The 21,268-nt window shown below is 34.3% G+C and overlaps 1 protein-coding gene across 2 annotated transcripts in view; it reads right to left on the bottom strand.

Moving 5' to 3' along the window:
- Window positions 1–21,268, bottom strand: part of LOC117424848 (cadherin-8) — an 80,036-nt gene that overhangs the window by 41,804 nt on the left and 16,964 nt on the right. For both annotated transcript variants that reach the window (XM_034041567.3, XM_034041569.3), the window contains exon 3: window positions 5,737–6,031. In XM_034041567.3, coding sequence (XP_033897458.1) covers window positions 5,737–6,031 — 295 coding nt within the window. The remainder of the gene's footprint in view (window positions 1–5,736; window positions 6,032–21,268) is intronic.

Below are 21,268 nucleotides of genomic sequence, written 5' to 3'. Positions count from 1 at the left end.
ACGTCGGTAAAACCACTCGCTACATTTTTTTTTCTTACCAAAAATTATAATTTAGAAATCATCTCTGTGTAGTTTTAATACTTGCTGTGTGTCCCGTCTCCGTTCCGCTTTGAATGGCTAGGGGTCACTGTCAGTCAACTCAGTGGCTACTGTAGATTCAGTCAGTCATTTCATCCTGTTCTGACAGATCTCGTTGGCTGATGCAGTGCTAGAATGCTCTCATTCGTTTAAATGACTGTCAGTCATCAAACCTGCACCGACTGTGCACTTTCATTTGCCAGCTACAGTGCCTGTCATTCAAAGAGCCTACTTTGAAATTAGCGGGTTAAGGTGTAGGTAGGCTTTTGCTATATGTAGATACGGTGACAGTTACTAGTTTGATTTGGAATGGGGCGCAAGAGGAAAACAATGAGTATTATGCACAATACCCTGAATGATGGCTGAAGTCTCTGCGTCAAGACGAAGCAGGCCGTCCGTCTTGCCTTCAGTGACTCCAGCTGTGCTGAAGCAGGAGAGGGGTGGAGCTCAGACTCTGGATAATAAGTGCAAGTTAGTTCTGTTCAGCTATCTAATGTTTTGTTCTGTGCATATTATTTTTACTTGTAAATCTACGATATAAAAGTCTGTGTAATACACTTTTATATTGCTTTTTCTACGGCTTGAGACAATTTTTTAATTTGTGTAGGATCTTTATCTATACAAAGGTAGCTCCGCTGTGACCAAACATTATTTCAACTAGAATGTTGGTATCCATGGTTTTGTTGCATGTTGAATATGATAAAGGGGTTTTGCTAAATGAGGCGTTTTTCAATGGCATAAAAAGCTGGTGGGTTTTTTTTAAGCATAAAGATCGATTTCACACATTCTCTGCTTTTAATTGTGAAAATTAGCAGCAGTGTGGAGTAGTGGTTAGGGCTCTGGACTCTTGACCGGAGGGTTGTGGGTTCAATCCCTAGTGGGGGACACTGCTGTTGTACCCTTGAGCAAGGTACTTTACCTAGATTGCTCCAGTAAAAACCCAACTGTATAAATGGGCAATTGTATGTAAAAATAATGTGATAACTGTATAATGTGAAATAATGTATAATGTGATATCTTGTAACAATTGTAAGTCGCCCTGGATAAGGGCGTCTGCTAAGAAATGAATAATAATAATAATAATAATAATTGAAAAATAAATAAATCGCAAAAAAACTGGTAAATTCTTCCAAGAAAAAACTTTGATATTAATCGTCGATTTGGCAAAAAAAAAACAAAAAAAAAAACAACGAATAGTAGGAAGCCTAGTTATTTGTTCTAATAATAAAACCAGTCAACTACTAATACAAACCTTAAAAAACCTACTCAACATATGTATGGAATGTAAGCCCAAAATTGCAATGGCACTCTTGGTGTAGTAAAATGTAGTATACTGTTTTGAACACTTCACTCTGTCTGCTGTACCCATGCTCCATGTATTAATTCCAGTCTAAATTGTGTGTTAGTAAATTTGCCATTATTCAGATATGCTATGAAAACAATGGCCTATCTGCAGACAGATTACTTCAATGCCTTTACCACAGCCAGCTAATAAATTATACTCCGTCACTTTAATCTATATAATTATACTGTAACAAACAAATGAATTGCCACTCAACAGTACAGGACCACCAAACAGTGGATAGTTATAAAGGCAGTTGCCAAGAGCAACCCATCTGTTGTCAAGGGACACTAAATAAACAAAGTCAAGCTCTTGCCTTCTCATTTAAAAAAGAGAGAGAAGGAAAACAAATAACTTAGCACCGTAGATTGGTTTCTGACATTAACTATAACAGTATAAAATAACCCCAGGGCTGTTTGTTGTTTGAGTGGTTAATTCTATTAAATACATACAGTCTACTTCCAGCTCACTAGCATACAGATACTGCTGTTAAACCATGGAAAACAGAAGGGTTTGAGCAGCATGGTCACTGCCTTGTTTAAGCAAGCTACCTACTGAGTTTTCATTCAGTCAAGAAAAGTCTAACATCAATTATTATTTTTGTTTTATTATTATTTATTTCTTAGCAGACGCCCTTATCCAGGGCGACTTACAATTGTTACAAGATATCACATTATACATTATTTCACATTATACAGATATCACATTATTTTACATACAATTACCCATTTATACAGTTGGGTTTTTACTGGAGCAATCTAGGTAAAGTACCTTGCTCAAGGGTACAACAGCAGTGTCCCCCACTGGGGATTGAACCCACAACTCTCCGTTCAAGAGTCAGAGCCCTAACCACTACTCCACACTGCTGCCCAATGGTTGAGGGACTGAGCTGCCTGGCTCTGCTGCATTGAGTTCACAGCCCTGACCTGCTCTTCAGCTGGGGATGTGCATGTGGTTCCTGGAAGACAGATCTGGGGTCGTTTCCACATATTCCACAAATATTAAAAGACACCTATTTCTGAATCCATCTGCAAATCTACAGTATCATCTAATATGGCAAGTGACTTTTTTTTTTTTTATTACCAAGTTAAAAGTACCTTTGATGTGTCAAAATCAGCTTGGGCTGAATATTTTCTTGTTTTTATGTTATTTTGATTCCACCTTTTTATTTCTTAGGGTATTATATCATTACAGGATGTATGCTTGTGTTAGGTGTGGAGATGTAAGATAACACTTTTGACAACCAACTGTATAAATGCAAATTAGTATTGTACCAAGCTGATATTTAGATTTTGATAAACATGATGCCAATGATCAAAGTAAGTCTGCTGTTTTTATTCTTAATCAATATCAAGACATTGAGAATAGGAACAGCTGGGCTTTGCCATTCATATTCTAATTAAGGCTCTGCTGCTCAGATTCAACATGTTAGCTGCAAACAAAGAAGCCAGAAAATAACACAACTATAATATTCAAGCAGTCTGAAGGTTCTGGTCTCTGCAATAGAGTACAGTGGAGAGTGGATAGATAAGAAGGGATTGAAACAAAAATGTCTCCCATTTTTACCCCAATACTCAAACAACATACAATCTACTAATTTGTGATAAGATATGAAAGAACCAACAGTCCCAATGACTCTGATGAGTACTGCCTTCATCTGAGTTATCTGACTGTTGGTTTTTCACCAAATAAAACTAGAAAGCAAAATGGTGCTTTGTTTGAAACAACATGAAGCCTAAATCAGTTGGTCACCATACTGGATTGTAAAAGAAACAAAAGGTTGCCAAAGGCATAAACATTTGCTCTATGGTGTAATCACAACTGTGTTCCCTTCAAAATGTAGTTATTAATGCCACACACCCCTAAGGTTGTAGGCTGGGTAATTCAATTCCAATTAGCTGCTATATACTAATGATCAGATATAGATATGCAAAAAGAGAATACAGGGTTTTCCTGGTTAATTTCTAAACTTTCACCCCACTTCAAACCAGCTTGGGAATTTCTAAGGATCCTGTACATGAAGTCAAAGACCCCCCTCTAGAAAGACAGTAGCAATACTCCCATGAGATCTGTGCAAACTGTATATGACTATTTTTTTTCTTTGTACCAAAGACATCAGACCATTAAGATCAATTATGTATTGTGTTAAGTATAAAACACTAATTGGTGGTATATTAAGTTTTATTTAAAAAATAAATAAATAAATAAATAATCCAATGACAAGCATTTCAAGAAGATATTGAGGAAGCCTCTAGTCGAAACTTTTGTAATTGAATGTTAGTATTACTATATTTATTTGTGTGTACCATTAGAGCTCAATCTGGTATATGGATTTTACCTTATTTAGTACTGCCATAATAATAATAACAAAAAATTATATATATATATATATATATATATATATATATATATATATATATATATATATATATATATATATATATATATATATATATATATTTTTTTTTACATGTTTCTGGTTTGGGATTATAAATTATTTAGTACCATACTTTTTCAATCAGTAGGCAAGTCAGGCACTACACTGAAGCTCATGGAATTTCTGATTCTTTAAACAGCAACTGGCTGTTCGGATGTGGGGATTTAGTCTACAAATCAGCAAAGGACATTAAAACAGCATTCAAATAAAGGTCTGCCACCCTGCTAATCCCCTTCTGGACCGGTAGTTTAAAAAGCAAGCTTGTGAATACCTTTGGGGGCCTCGGGTTCTACCAGAGGTGTGTTAGAGGAGATAATGGTTTAGCTCCTCCTAAATAAACATGAATATCCCTCTAGACAGCAAAGTATGCTTGGAAATTGGATTTCTAGTGAACTCATTGTCCTCTTTAGCAGCAAATGTCTATAAACCTCAGGTCGTATGTTTTATCCCTGGAATATCCTGTTCAAAATCTTTTTTCTTTTTTTTTTTTTTTTTTTTTAATCAGTCGCCAGAGGCATTGTTCTCTCTGCACAGCTGTTCTGTGTTTACATCACAGTTTCATATTATAATCCCTTCCCTGCTTTGCTTTACATTTGTAATCAATTCAGCAATGTTAGTAACAGCTATTTTTTGAGCCAAACAGCAGGGTTTTCTGTCTTTAAAGGCTGGGAAGTGCACACTGACATGTTTTTTTTTTATTTCCTTTTATTTTGGGAGGGAGGGTAATATCGTCTATTAATATTTGTATTCCATTTATCAGCTCTAGGAAAGGGTAGTTTTATGTTTCATTGTTAGATAACTTGCAGATAATTGCAGAACGGTTTTAAAATGTACCTTATTATTTTCATGACTGAACTCGATCCTTTTTAATTTCATGAAAACCTGAAAATCCACAAGGAAATTGCGTCAAAAAGTGTGACGACTACACAAAAGCAATCTTGTATTGTACTTACTTTACAAAATATCTCTGGGTTGCTACATTGCCTGCAAGTACAATGCAATGATACAGCCATTTCTATCTGTGAATTTACTGCAATAAATGGCTTCATCTGTCTATCTGTGCCTAAGTTTATATAGACGACTAGAAGTTTCTAGTGATAGCATTCTATAGTGGGAAAGGTAGGGTAGTTAATATATTAATGCATTTCCCATATCATATTAGTTATTTATGACAGACACTGAAGGATGCTACTTCTCATATGCAATTTATGCTTAGTTAAGGCATTTATACCCGTATATACAGCATCTAGTGACAAATTTATGGGGACATTAGGATGACAAATCCAAGCCAAGATGATTTTGGCTTTCTGAATTCATCAATGAGCCAATTTGCAATGGAATCCTTCCATATATATATGGTAGAGGCAGCAGTGTGGAGTAGTGGTTAGGGCTCTGGACTCTTGACCGGAGGGTTGTGGGTTCAATCCCCAGTGGGGGACACTGCTGTTGTACCCTTGAGCAAGGTACTTTACCTAGATTGCTCCAGTAAAAACCCAACTGTATAAATGGGTAATTGTATGTAAAATAATGTGATATCTGTATAATGTGAAATAATGTATAATGTGATATCTTGTAACAATTGTAAGTCGCCCTGGATAAGGGCGTCTGCTAAGAAATAAATAATAATAATAATAATAATAATAATAATAATAATAATAATAATAATAAATGGTGCTGTTTAAATACCTGCCTGCTTTAGGCAGATGACATCAATTAATTTAACAAAAATAATTACACCTGTGGCTGTGCAAACACAGCTACACCCACACACATTTATCTGGCAGGTACAGACATTAACCCTGCCACAATATATGTAGATATAAATAATCTGTATGTGATATGTGAACCATAGTATGTAAGTGGAATAATGTGTACTTACCCACATCAGACATCTCCAGAACAGTGGCATGATACGGTGTGTTGAGAAACACTGGAGCATTGTCATTAATGTCCTGAACTTTGATAATGAATTCTGAAGGTGGTTCCAGAGGTTCGTCGGTGTCCCTATTGATTGCCTGCGCAGTGAGTGTGTACTCAGCCTTTTCCTCCCGGTCAAGTCTCTTCATGGCGTGAATATCTCCTGTCTTGTCATTGATCACAAAGAAGGTTCCTGCTCCATCACCTGCCAGAATGTACTTGATGTTTTTGGCTCCTGCATCCAAATCAGTGTGCAACTAAAAACAAAAGAAAAAATAAATAGATTAGCCTTTTAGTAAATATTAAAGTGATTGTAGCTAACATTTTCATAAATGTTACCGTTTTTATGTGCAATAGATACATAGATCTCAAATGTGCAGTTTTGAAAGAAACATGTTACAGCAAATATTTCTTTTCACACTCTCAGTTTCTCAGAAAATCTGTTACACTGAAAGTATGTCAGTCAATAGGGGAATCAGCAAGTTGGTTAATGACAGGAAATAAGCAGTTGAAGGGTTAGGGATAATTCCATCCTCCATGTGAATGATCAGGGAAGTGGAACACTATCTGAAAGCATGGCTTGCAAACAAATATTTATTTAATGTAGATGTGCTAGCTAGAGTAGTACCAGATATCATATGTAGGACTTATAAACTGAATGGAGGTACACAACAGGTAAGTTTATGAAATTATTTTGGTTAGCTAAAAAATCTGTTTTCGCTTACAAAATAATGGGAATGCCATTGAGCCAAATGTGGTGATAGACTGGGGATACTAGGAATTGGGGCATGTTCCCATAATTGTAAATGTAGACACACCATCACTTGCAATCTGGTCTTTAATATAATTTTCTATATAGAAATCAAAGGCTTTCTAAGATACTTTCCACCTCACAGCATCCCGGCTTACAGTTTTGAATAAATAAATATGAATGTCAGGACAATTATGCATAAAGACAATACCCTAAACCAACACTTGCTGCTATTTCAGAGTTCTGTCTGACAGCTTTATACTCAAGTCAATGCAGGCAGAATGCATGAAAAAATAATTGAGTGAACCACATTGGCTGTCATCTGCAACCGCCTTTCAAGTGTATGAAAACGCTTACAGCTCTCGTGATTTATTTTATTTCATTGCCTTGAAGGTTTTATTGTTACAAAAAGTTGTCTAGAGCTCTTATCAACAGCAGGATTAGTCGTTTATTCACATACGTGCAGATTAAAACTACAGATCACCAAGGTCAAAGGCTTCAGGAGAAATCTTTTATGAACAGGGGAGTAAAAGGTAACAGTGAACAATTTTCTACCATCCTTAAATTAGGCATTCATTCCCGGGGAACAGGGAGGACAGAGCAGAGCGTTTGGATATCTGACAACACTGAGGGTTGGTCTACATTGTCGCTTTCACAGGGATTTTTTTTTTTTCAAAAGACATATTACAAAATAATCCAAAAAAAAGCAGTGCACTCCAAACCCTTTAGCAAGATCATCCTGTGCACAATGGTTTTTAATACTATTAACCAAAACATTATCTGTCTTTTATAGACACTGTACAAACATTTGCTCAAGTTTTCAGCACTTTTTGAAAATGGTGAACAGACTCATTTACAGCCAGATTTTTTTAAAAATGATTTTTTTACTTCTCCCCCATAAATCTTATCTCTGCTGGATACCCTCCAGTAAATTACAATTTGAGATTCTAGCATGACGGATGACTGCATTATTAAAATAATACAAAACTGTAACAAAAAGATGTATCGGTTGCTATATGAATGTAAAACATCATAGAACATTACTCCAGCAATTCATATAGCATACTATATAGAGTTCAATTTACTATACAGCTATGGCCAAAAGTTTTGCATCAGCCTATAGGATTAATTAATTTTGCTTCATTAAATCGAATGAAACCAGCTCAATAATGTTATGTTAACATATTGAATTACATGCCGCTTTGTAGTTTTCCACATGCTTAACAAGAAACTGACAAAAATTTGAAAATGTGATATTTTGAAATCTAACATGAAATACTGTGCAACTATTTCATGTTATATATATATAATAAATACTGTGCAACTATATATATATATATATATATATATATATATATATATATATATATATATATATAAAGCTGTAGACTGATGCATTATACCAATCACAATTAAGTAACGTCTGAAATATAGTGATACTGTTAAGAGAATCCATTTCAATTTTAAATGTTATGTTAATTAGACTGCCAGGCAGTGGTGCTGGACTTTCAAAGTCCATTTAGGTGGATTAAATAAGGTTTCATGTGAATTAAACTTTTCTACTGTGTTGTTTCAGAAACCAAAACCTGTGTAGAACTAGATACTGACTGACATGTTTTCAGCCAATAACATGGTTGGACCCATAAGACACTGCTGGAGTGAAAGAAAGTAAAGCAATAACTGACTTCCTGGAAGGCAAGCAAACTGAAAACTTTGTGTCATACCAGATGTCTCAAATTAAAAATATGTATTTGCTGTAACATTCGTTTCTTTAACAACTACACACCTGAGACCTCTGTGGCCAAAGGAAGTGCAAAATAAGTTTGATTTTGAGAATTATTTAAAATAATTTCAAGACTGTGTTCTCCAAGCTTCTTACTCAATACTCCAGTAGTCCAATAAAGTTACGAAACCGACATTTGGTACAGACATTTGATTTAGTAGCTTGTAAGCAGCATTGTGTTGTTTATTATTTGTTTTAAGATTGTAATTGCACTTTTATTTACTTATATCAGTAATTACAATTTGGAAAATAAGCTTTGATAACATCTCCCTGTGCTGATAAAATCCTGTGCTGTGTTAAATGTTGTACCTATTTTTAATTTTTTTTTTATTATTATAAAATTGTGAAGGAATGTCAAAGTGAAACAAATGCAGAGATTAAGGTGCTGACTGGAACACCATCCGTCACTGATGTTGCCACAGCAACGCAGATTAACCAACAACCCATAACATCACTACCTGAAACGTAAATGCACTCATTGTTGATGCTGTCTCATTACTGGAATATGTTCCGAAACTCAACTTAGTAAATTGATTATGTAATGGGTGAATTAACTCTTGTTTCTGGTTATCTGCAAGCTACACACAAAGTTATACAGTGCTGTAAACAAATTCTGTTTTAATAATAAGGTTAGGAAAGTGCAAATTTCCAGAAAACATTATTTTATTCCTAACCCTCTTCTTCAATATTTTACATACATTCACACTGACTGACTTTCAGCAATATTTTAAGATGCATTAAGTATTATTTCAATCTATCTATTTTCATATGAGTGGCCTATAGATCTCACCCATTGGGGAATGTAACTTATTTCCCTCCTCTTTGTTTCAATCTGACCCTGGTGCAATGTCAAAGCCAGATGTCTTTTTTTTTAAAAAAAAACATTTTTATATTTTCTCCATGTACATAACACATTTGTAAAAAAATATTTCGAAACCCAAAATTCAAAGCTATACTGACTTTTTTTTTTTTTTTTTTTTTCAAAAACCACCTCAACCTGTTGCATAATTAATGTTGGATGTTTACATTTAGCAAAATGTATTTTAAATGAAAACCAACTGATGACAATTTTGAGCCACCCAATAAGACAGCAATATAACACATTGTCATGAAAACAGCACCACCTGGAACTGGGAGATCTACCACTTAGTGACAGCATCAGTTCTTTACTATTGCTCTGAGACTGAAGAGGCCTTAAAACAGACTGAATATTGCAACAGATTATGGCTCATTGCTCCATGAATCTTATTGCTATGAGAAACCAACAATTTTATCCGGGGCAGCTATGCAAAGTGTTTCACTAAAGTACCAGTTTTTATGTCAGCACTGGAACAATACGTCATTCCCTATACAAAGACAGACGAAGGAATAATCATTGCATGTTTAATGGAGTCCACTCAGTTCACAGCAGCATGCTATTTAGCAACAGCAGCACAGTATTGCTTCACTCCTTACATTATTACTGAGTCCCATCTTGACATAGCCAGTGTCTTTTGATTGAAAAGACAAAAGCCTTTCACCCCTCTGACTTGGGTTTGAATTTTGGAGGCTAATAGTTACAAATGTTATTGAGAACCTTTCCAATTAAAGCAGGTGAATATAACAATATTACCTTTGTATCCGTATTACAAGTTGTTTTCATTATGAAGGATGTAATTCAGGCAATGACATTTTCTACAGTAGGTTGTTCCTAAATTATTTTACAAAGATCAGAAGTGGAGGTAGAATCAGGTCGTCTACCTATCAAAAAAAAAAAAGTATGGACAGCTAAAAATGTTTTGTATTATTTATTGGTTCATTTTAAAAACAGGAGGTGTCAGTCATGTGTCAGTTATAATAGAAAACAGTAAATGTGGTATAGAAGCTAGGGGTTTACAAGCTCACCCTAGAGCTCCAAGGTCTATTTGACACAATCCAAAGCCCCCTTCATATACTATTACATCAGGAGTGTTTTGTGAAGACATGGCAGGACCAGTTAAGACACACTTTTCAGATTGTATTTCAGAGAAAGACCTCGCACTAAGACTGTTTGAGGCAACTGCAGTGAGGATTTGTGTCAGACAACCAGTCAATTTGAACCATTGGAACAAACACTGTGTTTCGGATAATTCAATAGCTAAAAGCATATGCATCATGAGCAAAATTTAAGTTGATTAGTATGGACTATTATATTTTCCATATCTTCGAAACACTCTTGGGAGCACTGTGTACAATTCTAAACATTGTAAAATGTAATGGATTTTTTTTTTTAAGAAGTGCTATCCAAGCTTTTAGAATCCGCGTTTCTAATTTCTGCAATGTATTAGCAAAATTATAATTGGTCATTGAAGATTTTTTTTTGTAAACTTGTATTTGATATTTAAATAACAGCACTTTATAAATTATGAAAATGTGCTGTGCTTTCTGATAACTAATCACGTGTCATGTGTTATTGTTTAAACTCACTCTTTAATGATACCCACTGTTTAATGACAGTAAGTAGTGTTCTAGCAGAGATAATTAAGTGATTTATTGAGTGTGGCTACTGTGAGCTTTGGTCTCTCTGTGCTATGAAAACCCAATAGACATGTAGTTATTGCATGCATCTTAAGGAACATGGCTGTACACAGTGTTTTTGAGAAGCATGCCCCAAAGTAGTCCATACTGTAGCTTAATCTGTAGTGCACTTTGTCTTGTTGATAAATGGGTGTTGATGAATGGGTGTCGTTGTCCAATGGCAATTAGATAATATCATCACAAAATTACATTTTGAACACAAGCCCCAAGTATTTGCATTATCCCAAAGAACAACACTGTTGTTAAACCCCACTAAATAAACTGTAAACCCAGCTCTAGTTTTAGGATCCCCATTAAAAACAAAATAATAGTGTCCATCTGTCTGTCTGACTGTCACACTCTACCTGGTGAACATGATAATCTTCACCAAACTTGTGTCATACACTCCTCGCCTCCCATGGAATTTTTTAGATTGAATTTGGCTGTATTCCGATAAACGCTCAATTTTATACTCATATTTTTAACCTTTCAGGTATGATGCGGTTAATACAAGCACCGGTTATTTAACTATAAAAGACAAGACATTAGCAATGTTCTCGAACCCAAGTCCAAATCTTGACACAGGGCAAGTATTCCACCAACCTGGGTGACCCCTGAGGTATCTAGATTCCCTTTTTGGTCTAAGTGTCCATTCTCCCTCATACCAGAGACAGATGCTACATGTCACGCTACTCAGCCTCCTTTCCTGGGAGATTCTTGGAGGTCACTGGGAAAGAAGCCACGCACACATCAATCTCTTAAGGGTCGTTCACACTGGCATGTCGTGGGCAATTTTTTTTTTCATTTCCCATTATAGTCTACCTCAGCATTCACACAGGATGCGGGGCAGTAGCAGTGCGGAAGATCATAGGTAGTACTATAAAAACATGGAGAAATTAATCATTGAAGTGTCTAAATACCCAGAAATATATGACCCTGAAAATGAAAACTATAAAGATAGTGAAAATCTGGAACTTACAAGTATTCGTAGGCTTGATGTGTATTGAGGATTTCTCAACACTTCTGAAATGTATATATGTATATGTAGTTTTGCACTGCAGTGTACAAAATTGAAGGTTGACAGAGATGTTGCTAGGTACTGAAAACATTCAGGGTCCACCCCCCTGCCTATAAGCAATGCAGTCATTTTCATACAGTGAAATTAAGTATAGCATTGCAAGACAAGTTTTTTTTTTTCCCCGAACTGTGTTAAGAAAATTAATAAGTATGTACACAAAAGAGTTTAAATGATTAAATAAATGATTTATTTCTTATTTTTTTAAGGGCTGTCAAAATAGATTCGGGGCACTGTAAAATACATTAGGGGCACAAGCCCTGTGGGCCAGTGCCTAGCGATGCCTGGTTGATAGAATAAGAAAATGATGTACACAGAAGTTTAAATGATTGAAAAATGATTTATTTCAGGACATGTCATCCTGATGGCATCCTTCCAGTTTGTATTGTTTTTGTGCAGCTGTGGTCCAATGATGCTAAGCAACTCCTCGAATTGGTCGCTGTTCATCCTGAAGTACTGAAATTATTCAACCAGCTTGGCCGAATTCAATAAATGTAAGTGTATGCTGAAAGCCACAAATGCCTGTTTATTAATTGATTAAACAGGCATGTTATAATGTGTGCAGCATATAAACTTGTACTGCATGAATGAAGCTGGCCAGGTAACTGTTGTCCATCCTCTTAGGTGTAATAAACACTGCACCACAATCACTGTATTCTGTTTATACAGTAAGTGCAACATATACAAGAAAGTATGTTTAAACATACATTAAATAGGTGGATTTGCCTGCACATCTGCTTAGCAATGTGATCAAGTTGGGAACATAATATACAATAATATAACTCTTAAAATGGTACTATATTTTGTTACATGAGCATTTTTTGTCATTCTGATCCAGAACGAAGAGATAAAACCAGTGATGTCAGCGTGTAGAAAAATTTAATAAAAACGCTGTTGTTTCTGGATGCTGCAGTATTGGAAGCACAGTGTGAAACTCAATACTAGTGATTCATGATTTTGTGCTTCTAGAGTTTGATGGGGTCCCTACAACCATAGTAATCTATAGTAAGTTTAATTATGCAGTTTGTTGGGTTACATGATTTGCTCAGTAGTACTGTAAAAAAAATATATATATATATATATATATATATATATATATATATATATATATATATTATATATATATATATATATATATATATATATATATATATATATATATATATATATAATAACAATAATAATTACAGCTTCCAAGCTCAGTATCAGTTGGAAATGCTGTAACATTAGCAACAGATCAGTTTTATGGAGCAGTTTCAATTCAAAATACTTCGTTAGTTCATTATCTCACAATGCTTTATAACTTTAAAACGCCATTGTAACAATGACCCTATCTACACACTGTAAGGAGTTATAAGCTAATTTTACATTTAACCTTAAGGAGAGGTCAAAGGTCACGATCAAGGTAATTTTTTAATAGAGCTTATATGGGTTCCTAAATGTGTTGTACAGTAACCATAACCCTATGTGCACTGTAAGGAGTTATAAGCTAGTTTTACATTTGACCTTAGAGAGGTCAAAGGTCACAGGCAAGGTGATTTTTGGATAGAGCATATATGGGATCCTATCTGTGTTCTATAGTAACTATTAAACTATCTACACTTTGTAAGGTGTTATAAGCTAGTTTTACATTTTAACTTAAGGAGACGTCAAAGGTCGCAGGCAAAGTCATTTTTGGATAGAGCACATATGGTTTACTATATGTGTTCCATAGTAACCATTAATCTATCTGCACTCTATAATGCGTTATACATTTGACCAAAGATTTTTAAAGATTTTTAAAGAAATGCGTCAGGTGGCCTTATTGGTTTACGCACAAACCCTTCAAAAAGTCCATTGTATTGACACAGGGATGGTGCTTGTCAACTTTGGAATTAATCAATTAAACCATTTTTCAACAGAAGCAGTTTGATGTTTGCTGCAACTTATGCTTCGCAACTTGAAGCGGGTTTGGTCGCTGATGACATATTCAGTGTTTCAGATCAATCGGTTCACCGGTTCCCAAGAATAACATTTTGAAAACGCATCAGGTGGCCATCTTGCTTTACACACAAACTCCATTTTTGAAAAAGTCAATTTTATGGACAGGGATGATGCTTGTCAATTTTGGAGTTAATCAACTAAACCGTGTTTAACTGAAGCAGTTTTAAATTTAAGAACGAAACGTAAGTCTGGCCGCCATCTTGTTTTACGAAAGAACACCATTTTTGTCCCCAGGATGACGCCTACCAATATAGGAGTTAGTTGGTTAAATAGTTTGCAAACAAAAACAGTTTGATGTTTGGGTGCATTTTGGCAAATCTGGTGGCAGCCATTTTGATAGTAAAATTTATCGCAGCGACTTCTGCTTCGCAAACTTAAAGCGAGTTTGGTTGCTGATGACATATGCAAAGTTTCAGATCAATCAGTTCACAAGAAGACAATTTTGAAAGGTTTTTTTTAAAAAAAAAAATGCGTCAGGCTGCCATCTTGGTTGATATTATTATTATTATTATTATTATTATTATTATTATTATTATTATTATTAATAATAATAATAATAATAATCCTCTACATAAACTATATGGTATTTGACACAGCTATAGTGTTTTTCTGAAGTCTTGCTGACAAGTTAGAGTAAGTTTGTAGCACTGTTTAGGCTCTTCTTTGGCTTTAAAAAGTGAAATAAAGATAAATGAGAGTTATTTTGACTAAAGCCATGGAAAAATTGAAAATGTACCATAATATTAACACTCAGCTTTACTATAGGCTGTCCTTTGGGAGATGAACAGCCCAACTCTGCAGGAACATTTCTGTTTACATTTTTCCCTACAAGCTTATTGGAATTGGAATTGTGTTTGGTAGTGCTTTCCTTTGGTGCAGAGGTCTGTTTAAAGGTTTTGTAGTCTCAGAGAGATGAAGAAAAATGAAGCTGTGTTTGAGAGATTTGATTACTTGCACAGTTTTTCTCAGGGATCGACACTCATGGACAGAGCTATATTAAAGAGGTGCATGCACACATTAAACATTTTCCAATTATTGCCAGCATGACACTGAAAATATTACTTGTGATAGAGGATTATGAATGAGATAATTACAAGAGGCCTAATGTTCCTAAAGCTACAATAAAGGAAAAATATGAACTGCATTAATTGGTTATTGACTTACATTGCAACTTAAACCAAGGGCCATAATGTTTTCAAGGGCAAAGCAGAAAGCAAGGCTGTTCAACATTTCCTTGCAGAAAGTGCACCCGTGACTCTTACTGTGTTTGGCTTGATACAGCCCCCTGTACATTCTGTTTTAGTTGATCGCTGTCAATTCTGCATTATTGTATTATTCAGTGATGTACAAACATGATATGCTTATTTCCTAACTAAAATGCTTTTCTGTGATTTATGTCATACTAAAACAGGCTACATGAAAAAAACCAATTGACACAGAATGCCTTTTCTTATTTATATGTATATTAATAACAGGAAAGCTATTAATCTAAACAGTGGCAGGGCCATACAATTATTATTATTATTATTATTATTATTATTATTATTATTATTATTATTATTATTATTATTATTATTATTATTATTATTTTCTAATTTTGCAGAGAGAAATCAAATAAACATCTATTATAAACGGTGGGAAAATTATTTGTTTTTTTATAACCTTGGACCCTTTATAATTATTTAAACATATATCAATGTGTTTTGATTGTACTGTAGTACACCATCCTTGACTATATCCAAACTATTTCCCATGTAATAAACATTACTAAGATTAAAATAAATTAAGCAACAAACATGTTTAATATGAATTGCTGCAGTTCTACATTTAATCCTGATCACTATTTGTTACTATTTTGCTAATCTCCAACCAATCCTACGTTTGAAGAAACTGAAAAAGACTTCTAGACTAAATGTTTGTCATTGCATCTTCATTTTGTTTAGTATTTCTAAATGATTATTCCAAAATTATCCTAGATTCTGTTGACCAGTACAGTACTAATATATATATATATATATATATATATATATATATATATATATATATATATATATATATATATATATATATTATATATAATTCCATTGTCTATAAAGGATGAGGTCAATCTAAACTAATTCCCTCACTATGTGCTTATCAGTATGATAATTCCTTCATTACTAGTCAGACAATATTAAACCACTTGCAATGCAATTCACTAATGTTTACTGGCCAGAAGATAACATCAGTGATCTTAATGAAGGAAAATTAAATCTGAGTGTTGAACACTGACAGCACTTTAGTTAGTCAAGAGTCAAACATTCAAGCAATGTAAAGAAAAAATTTGTTGCATAGCATTTACGACTGTACTGCTATGTGATAGTGTGTACTGCGCCTTTTAAAACCGCCACCCTCACAGTCCACCAGCTATCTCTTCTGAATCAATGTGTACCCTTTTAAACCAATGTTCTTTGTAGCCGATATAATACCACTCTGGTGGTCCATCAACTGCCACTATGTATAGCCAAGCAAACATACATAAATCCATTGAGGTCTCTCTCATGCTATAGGTGTAAAGATACTTTTAATCAATTAAAATGTGGAAAATAACTGCTTAACAGTTAACAAGCTACCCTCCATATTGCCAACACGAGCAGTTTTGTAGTTTATTGGCTATCTACTCTCTTCATACCAACAGTTTGAGACCTTTCCCGTATCTGGAGGTATACCGCAGAACTGCAATGGTAATGCAAAAATAAAATAAAATAGTAATACAACATTGTCAAATGAGTTAGCAATAAACTGTGGTTGAGAAAGTGTCATAACTGGTTGTCTGAATCAGTATAATATAAAAAAGCAACACAAAAAAACAAACAATATACACTCAAACCTGATTGTATTGAAGCTTATAATGGATTTGCAACTGGATTTCAAAGCTTGCTCAGTTGTGCAAACTGTTTTTAAACAGATCACAGTGTTTCTGAAACTTCCCTGGAGGACAGACTGCAGTTTGTATTGCATGCCTTCAAACTTCAGGCAAGAGGAAAGTGGCTTTGTATTGTGTCAATGTACGTTTTTTTACTACTATACATATCCCTTGACATGCAGTTAGGTCAGCACAGCACAGCATGAACTGGCATTGCTTGCCAATTAACGACTAAAACCATAAGAGAGACCCAAAATAACATTTCCTTGCACAATACCTTACACCTCCATCTGCATTTCAGATGGGTAAGCAGTAATTATTTGCCCTTAGAAAACAGTCCCTTTACAAATAGAAATCCCTTATAGTTGCATAACTTTGCACTAAGAAGCTGTACTTTGAGTTAATCTTTAGCGCTACTTGAATTAGAAGTCTGGATAGATTCATATTTCCCAAGTATTTTCTTACAGATTTTCTTTGACATGTTGGAAACCTGCTTGTATGCCTGCTTGTCACTGCATTACTCCTGAAACCAAAACAGGCACAATATGCCATGAAGAGATTGTGTAATCTGCAAGCTCTGGGCAGAGGATGGGCATGAACAAGCAGGTGCACACAACCTGCAAACATCTTAGCTCAGGCAGACTCTTTTGCACAAGCTGTTATGTAGCTTTTAACCTCATCTCACAGACAGAATATATAATGTCAGAGCTTCTCACTGCACTGTCCACTACATGCTTCCTCGCTTAACCTCAGTGATTGGCTGCAAGCTAATCTATGAGAATCATACAGTACATTCAAAACATGGATCTGAAATATTTACCCTAGGCTAATAAGGTAATGACCTGAAACAATATTTTCTAAAACCGCATGCAATTAATGCAGGGTGGACTGGTGTAGTACTGCAGAACAATGACTGACATGAATGTGAGGGATTCAGTTGAACTGTTCTGATTAATATTTTATAAGGGCAGCAGAATCCTGCTATCTGAACTTTGACAATGATAAGCTCCCTTATATTCATACCAGGCAAACGACTCAGGGAGCAAAAATATTTGTTTGCCACTCAAAATCTATAATGGACACCATGCCATGAAATATTTGGGATTTTTAATATTACAAGTTAGAGATGGGTGAAATACAAACAGTTTACCTCCTTAGCTGAGGCCAACTAATTTGTGAAGACTATTTATACAGGGTTGTCTTTATGCCTGCATGATGGGGTTTTTTTGGGGTTTTTTTTTGTGAAAGGGGTAGTAACACTAATGTACAGTATGTCAGTATGACGGCTTGCTGCGGTTTAGGTCATTAAATAGACCCCCATGCCTACGAGTCTGGTACTAAAGTACAAATTGACCAATCAACCAACCAGATCCTATTAGATTTGGTCAGATTATTCAGAATTGAAACTGAAATGTATTTCCCCACAGCAAATAATAGAAAATCCATCACATTGTCAAGAACAGAAGCAGACAGTCCACTATAATTATTCATAAGTAAAAGTCTGGCTTGGCTAAATCAGAATACACTTACTTACCACTAACAGGCTGTCTTCACTTTTGATTGCCATGTATGTTGAATGGGAGTATATGTTGCTCCTACAGTAATTTAGCTTTGAAGTTTAAATTGGCTTGCAATTATAAATACATAGTTTTAGCTTCTTTAACTGTTTTTTTTTTTAATGAGCAGTTTAAGAATGTTGCATCATGGGCAAAAATATGAACCTTTTTTATGATGATATGTTTTTAATACACATAGCATGAAACACGGCCAGTCATTGAATAAGAAAAATTAAATATCCCTTGATGTTAATTATTTACTGTATCTGGAGATATCAGCATTGACAATATGCAGTTCATTATTTCTGAAATCACTATTGACAGTTGGAAAAGGTCACCAATGGAAGCATGCTGGCAATGTTAGCATTGTTCGTATTGATGCTCTAAATAAAATATGCTTGCATATTCAAGATATGCAAACAATTATTATTTTATTTTTTTAATGAGAAATTGATTCTAAAAGACGCTGCTTTCCCATTTTAATAATGGGAAAGGGTGATAAGGGACAAGATACTGCAGTCAATTGCCCAGATATTGAACAAGCATCATGGGATATGCTATTTCCACAAAGCAGGGCTTGATATGTGCGACCACAGTGTTAGTTAGTCTATGCTCAGAAATCTTTTTTCCTTTTTGTTAAATCTCATGAGAAATTTGAGTAATATTAATATTCTTCAGTTCACTTGCATAGTTTTGCTTTGTGTGCTGGACTAACGGTTTTTATTCCACAATAATTATATGTCAAAAGATGTGTCAAACTACACATTTAAATGTTTGTATTCGGTGTATAGTCATATCGATTAGTTTGCAGGTAGCCGCTAAACCTGTATTAAGATTTTATTTATTTATTTATTTATTACCAAGAGCACATTGCTATTTTTGGTATTTAAAAAAATAAATACTTTCTTGTATATAAAATATATATATATATATAAAAACCTTACTTTCTATATTTTCCTTTCAAGCACAAATATGACTTCTAGGGTTAGCTGAGGGATTAGTTGATTTAAAGAAAAAAATAAACTATATATATATATATATATATATATATATATATATATATATATATATATATATATATATATATATAAATAACTAGGCACTCAATAAACAATGGATCCTTTCCAAAATGATGCAACAACTACTGTACATTATTAAACATGCCTCACAGAAAAGCTAATGCACTTTTTAAAATGTGATCTTCCCTGGAAAACATGTCTTCAGTAAATCTGATATCCTTAGCATAATTGTTATTTTGTTCATAACGGAATCTACCTTACCTTGCCTTAATGTATTAGGAGGGTATTGGAATGGAAATAATAATTATTTTTAAATGGGCAATTCTACATGCATTTGGGATATAATTTCAGATGCACTTTCATTCATCCCCTTTAAATCCATCCCATCAGATTGTTCATCACTTTCAATTCAATATCAGGAGCATGACCAAGGCTTGTCAATTTCAATCTTAGTCTAGCATGAATATCTGACTGTCGCTCCATTACCTGTGACTCTAGATGTCTGTGGGGGTTTCAGCTCTGGGATCACACTGTGAGCCCCCCATTAAATCCAGCTGTATCTGAGGGCCGTTGCTAACCTGCAGTAACTACTGTAAGGTCCCCCAGCCTTCATAAGGATTGTTTCAGCCTCACAAGTAATCGCTTTAAAAAGTAATTCTGAAAACTCACGAGCAGTTTCTGTTGCTACCAAAGGAGGTTGAGTGGCACAGTGAAATGACAATGGGATACCAATACAGGTTTCTGCCCATGTCAAACTCCACACATCCTCCTGATTTGTTCTTTGCTGGTCTCTCTCTGCCCATTTCCATAGTGAATGTTTATTTTGGTAACAAACAAGTTAGGGTTGTGCAAACATCACAAAGTTCTAAACTTCGAACCAAGAAAAAGTGCAGCATAGTTTGCATCTAAAAAAAGGTTCTATACTGTATGTGGGGGCATTTTGGTATACTTATTTATTATATTTTGTTTATGTTAAAAGATCAAGACAGTCCAATTGGTTTTAACAAAAAAAGCAGGTAAATACAGCTATGTCCAAAAGCTTTGCATCACCTAGAATTTTAGGATTGAGACATAACAAATAAAAAACTATATGAACATAATTTATATCTTTTACTTAACATCGTGTAATAAAAGAAACTACAACATGATGTCGCAAAAGTCTACAGGAAGCCATAACAGTAGTACAGCATTTCATGTTAGACTTCAAAATGTCACATTGTTCAATGTGTAATTCAATATGTTAACGTAACATTATTCAGCAGGTTTCATTCGACTTTATGAAGCAAAATTAGTTCAGTATTTTGGATAATGCAAAAAAAAGAAATGTGGCCATAACTGTATTACAGATAGAAGATCTATACTAAAAGGATTCTAATACTTGTTATTCATATATATATATATATATATATATATATATATATATATATATATATATATATATATATACACACAGTGCTCCCCCTTTATAAGGTGACCCTTTATACTGCAGAACAGGTTATAAGGCGGTACGGTCATAGCTCCCATTTGCCCCATAATGCCATTACACTAACACTAGTAGTCTCGTTATACGGCAGAACACAAATTGCACAAATTGCAATTGTCTCTTAACTATGGTTCCCGACTACAGCATTAAAAATGGGGAGCACTGTATGTATGTATATGTGTGTATATATATATATATATATATATATATATATATATATATATATATATATACACACATACATACATACACACACTCACACACACAAGTATTTGGGAAGTTAACAAAATTTGAAAAAATTATTTATAATTTCTAATTTTTCTAGTGAAAGATATACATTAAAAGTAGAGATACTGTTTTATAATAAAACAACTAATTATTACATGACATGCATAAAATGAAAA

The sequence above is a fragment of the Acipenser ruthenus genome, chromosome 19 (assembly GCF_902713425.1).
Source record: "Acipenser ruthenus chromosome 19, fAciRut3.2 maternal haplotype, whole genome shotgun sequence".
Taxonomy (NCBI): domain Eukaryota; kingdom Metazoa; phylum Chordata; class Actinopteri; order Acipenseriformes; family Acipenseridae; genus Acipenser; species Acipenser ruthenus.
The sequence above is the reverse complement of the archived record's forward strand: the minus strand, read 5'-3'. Positions and strand labels throughout refer to the sequence as shown.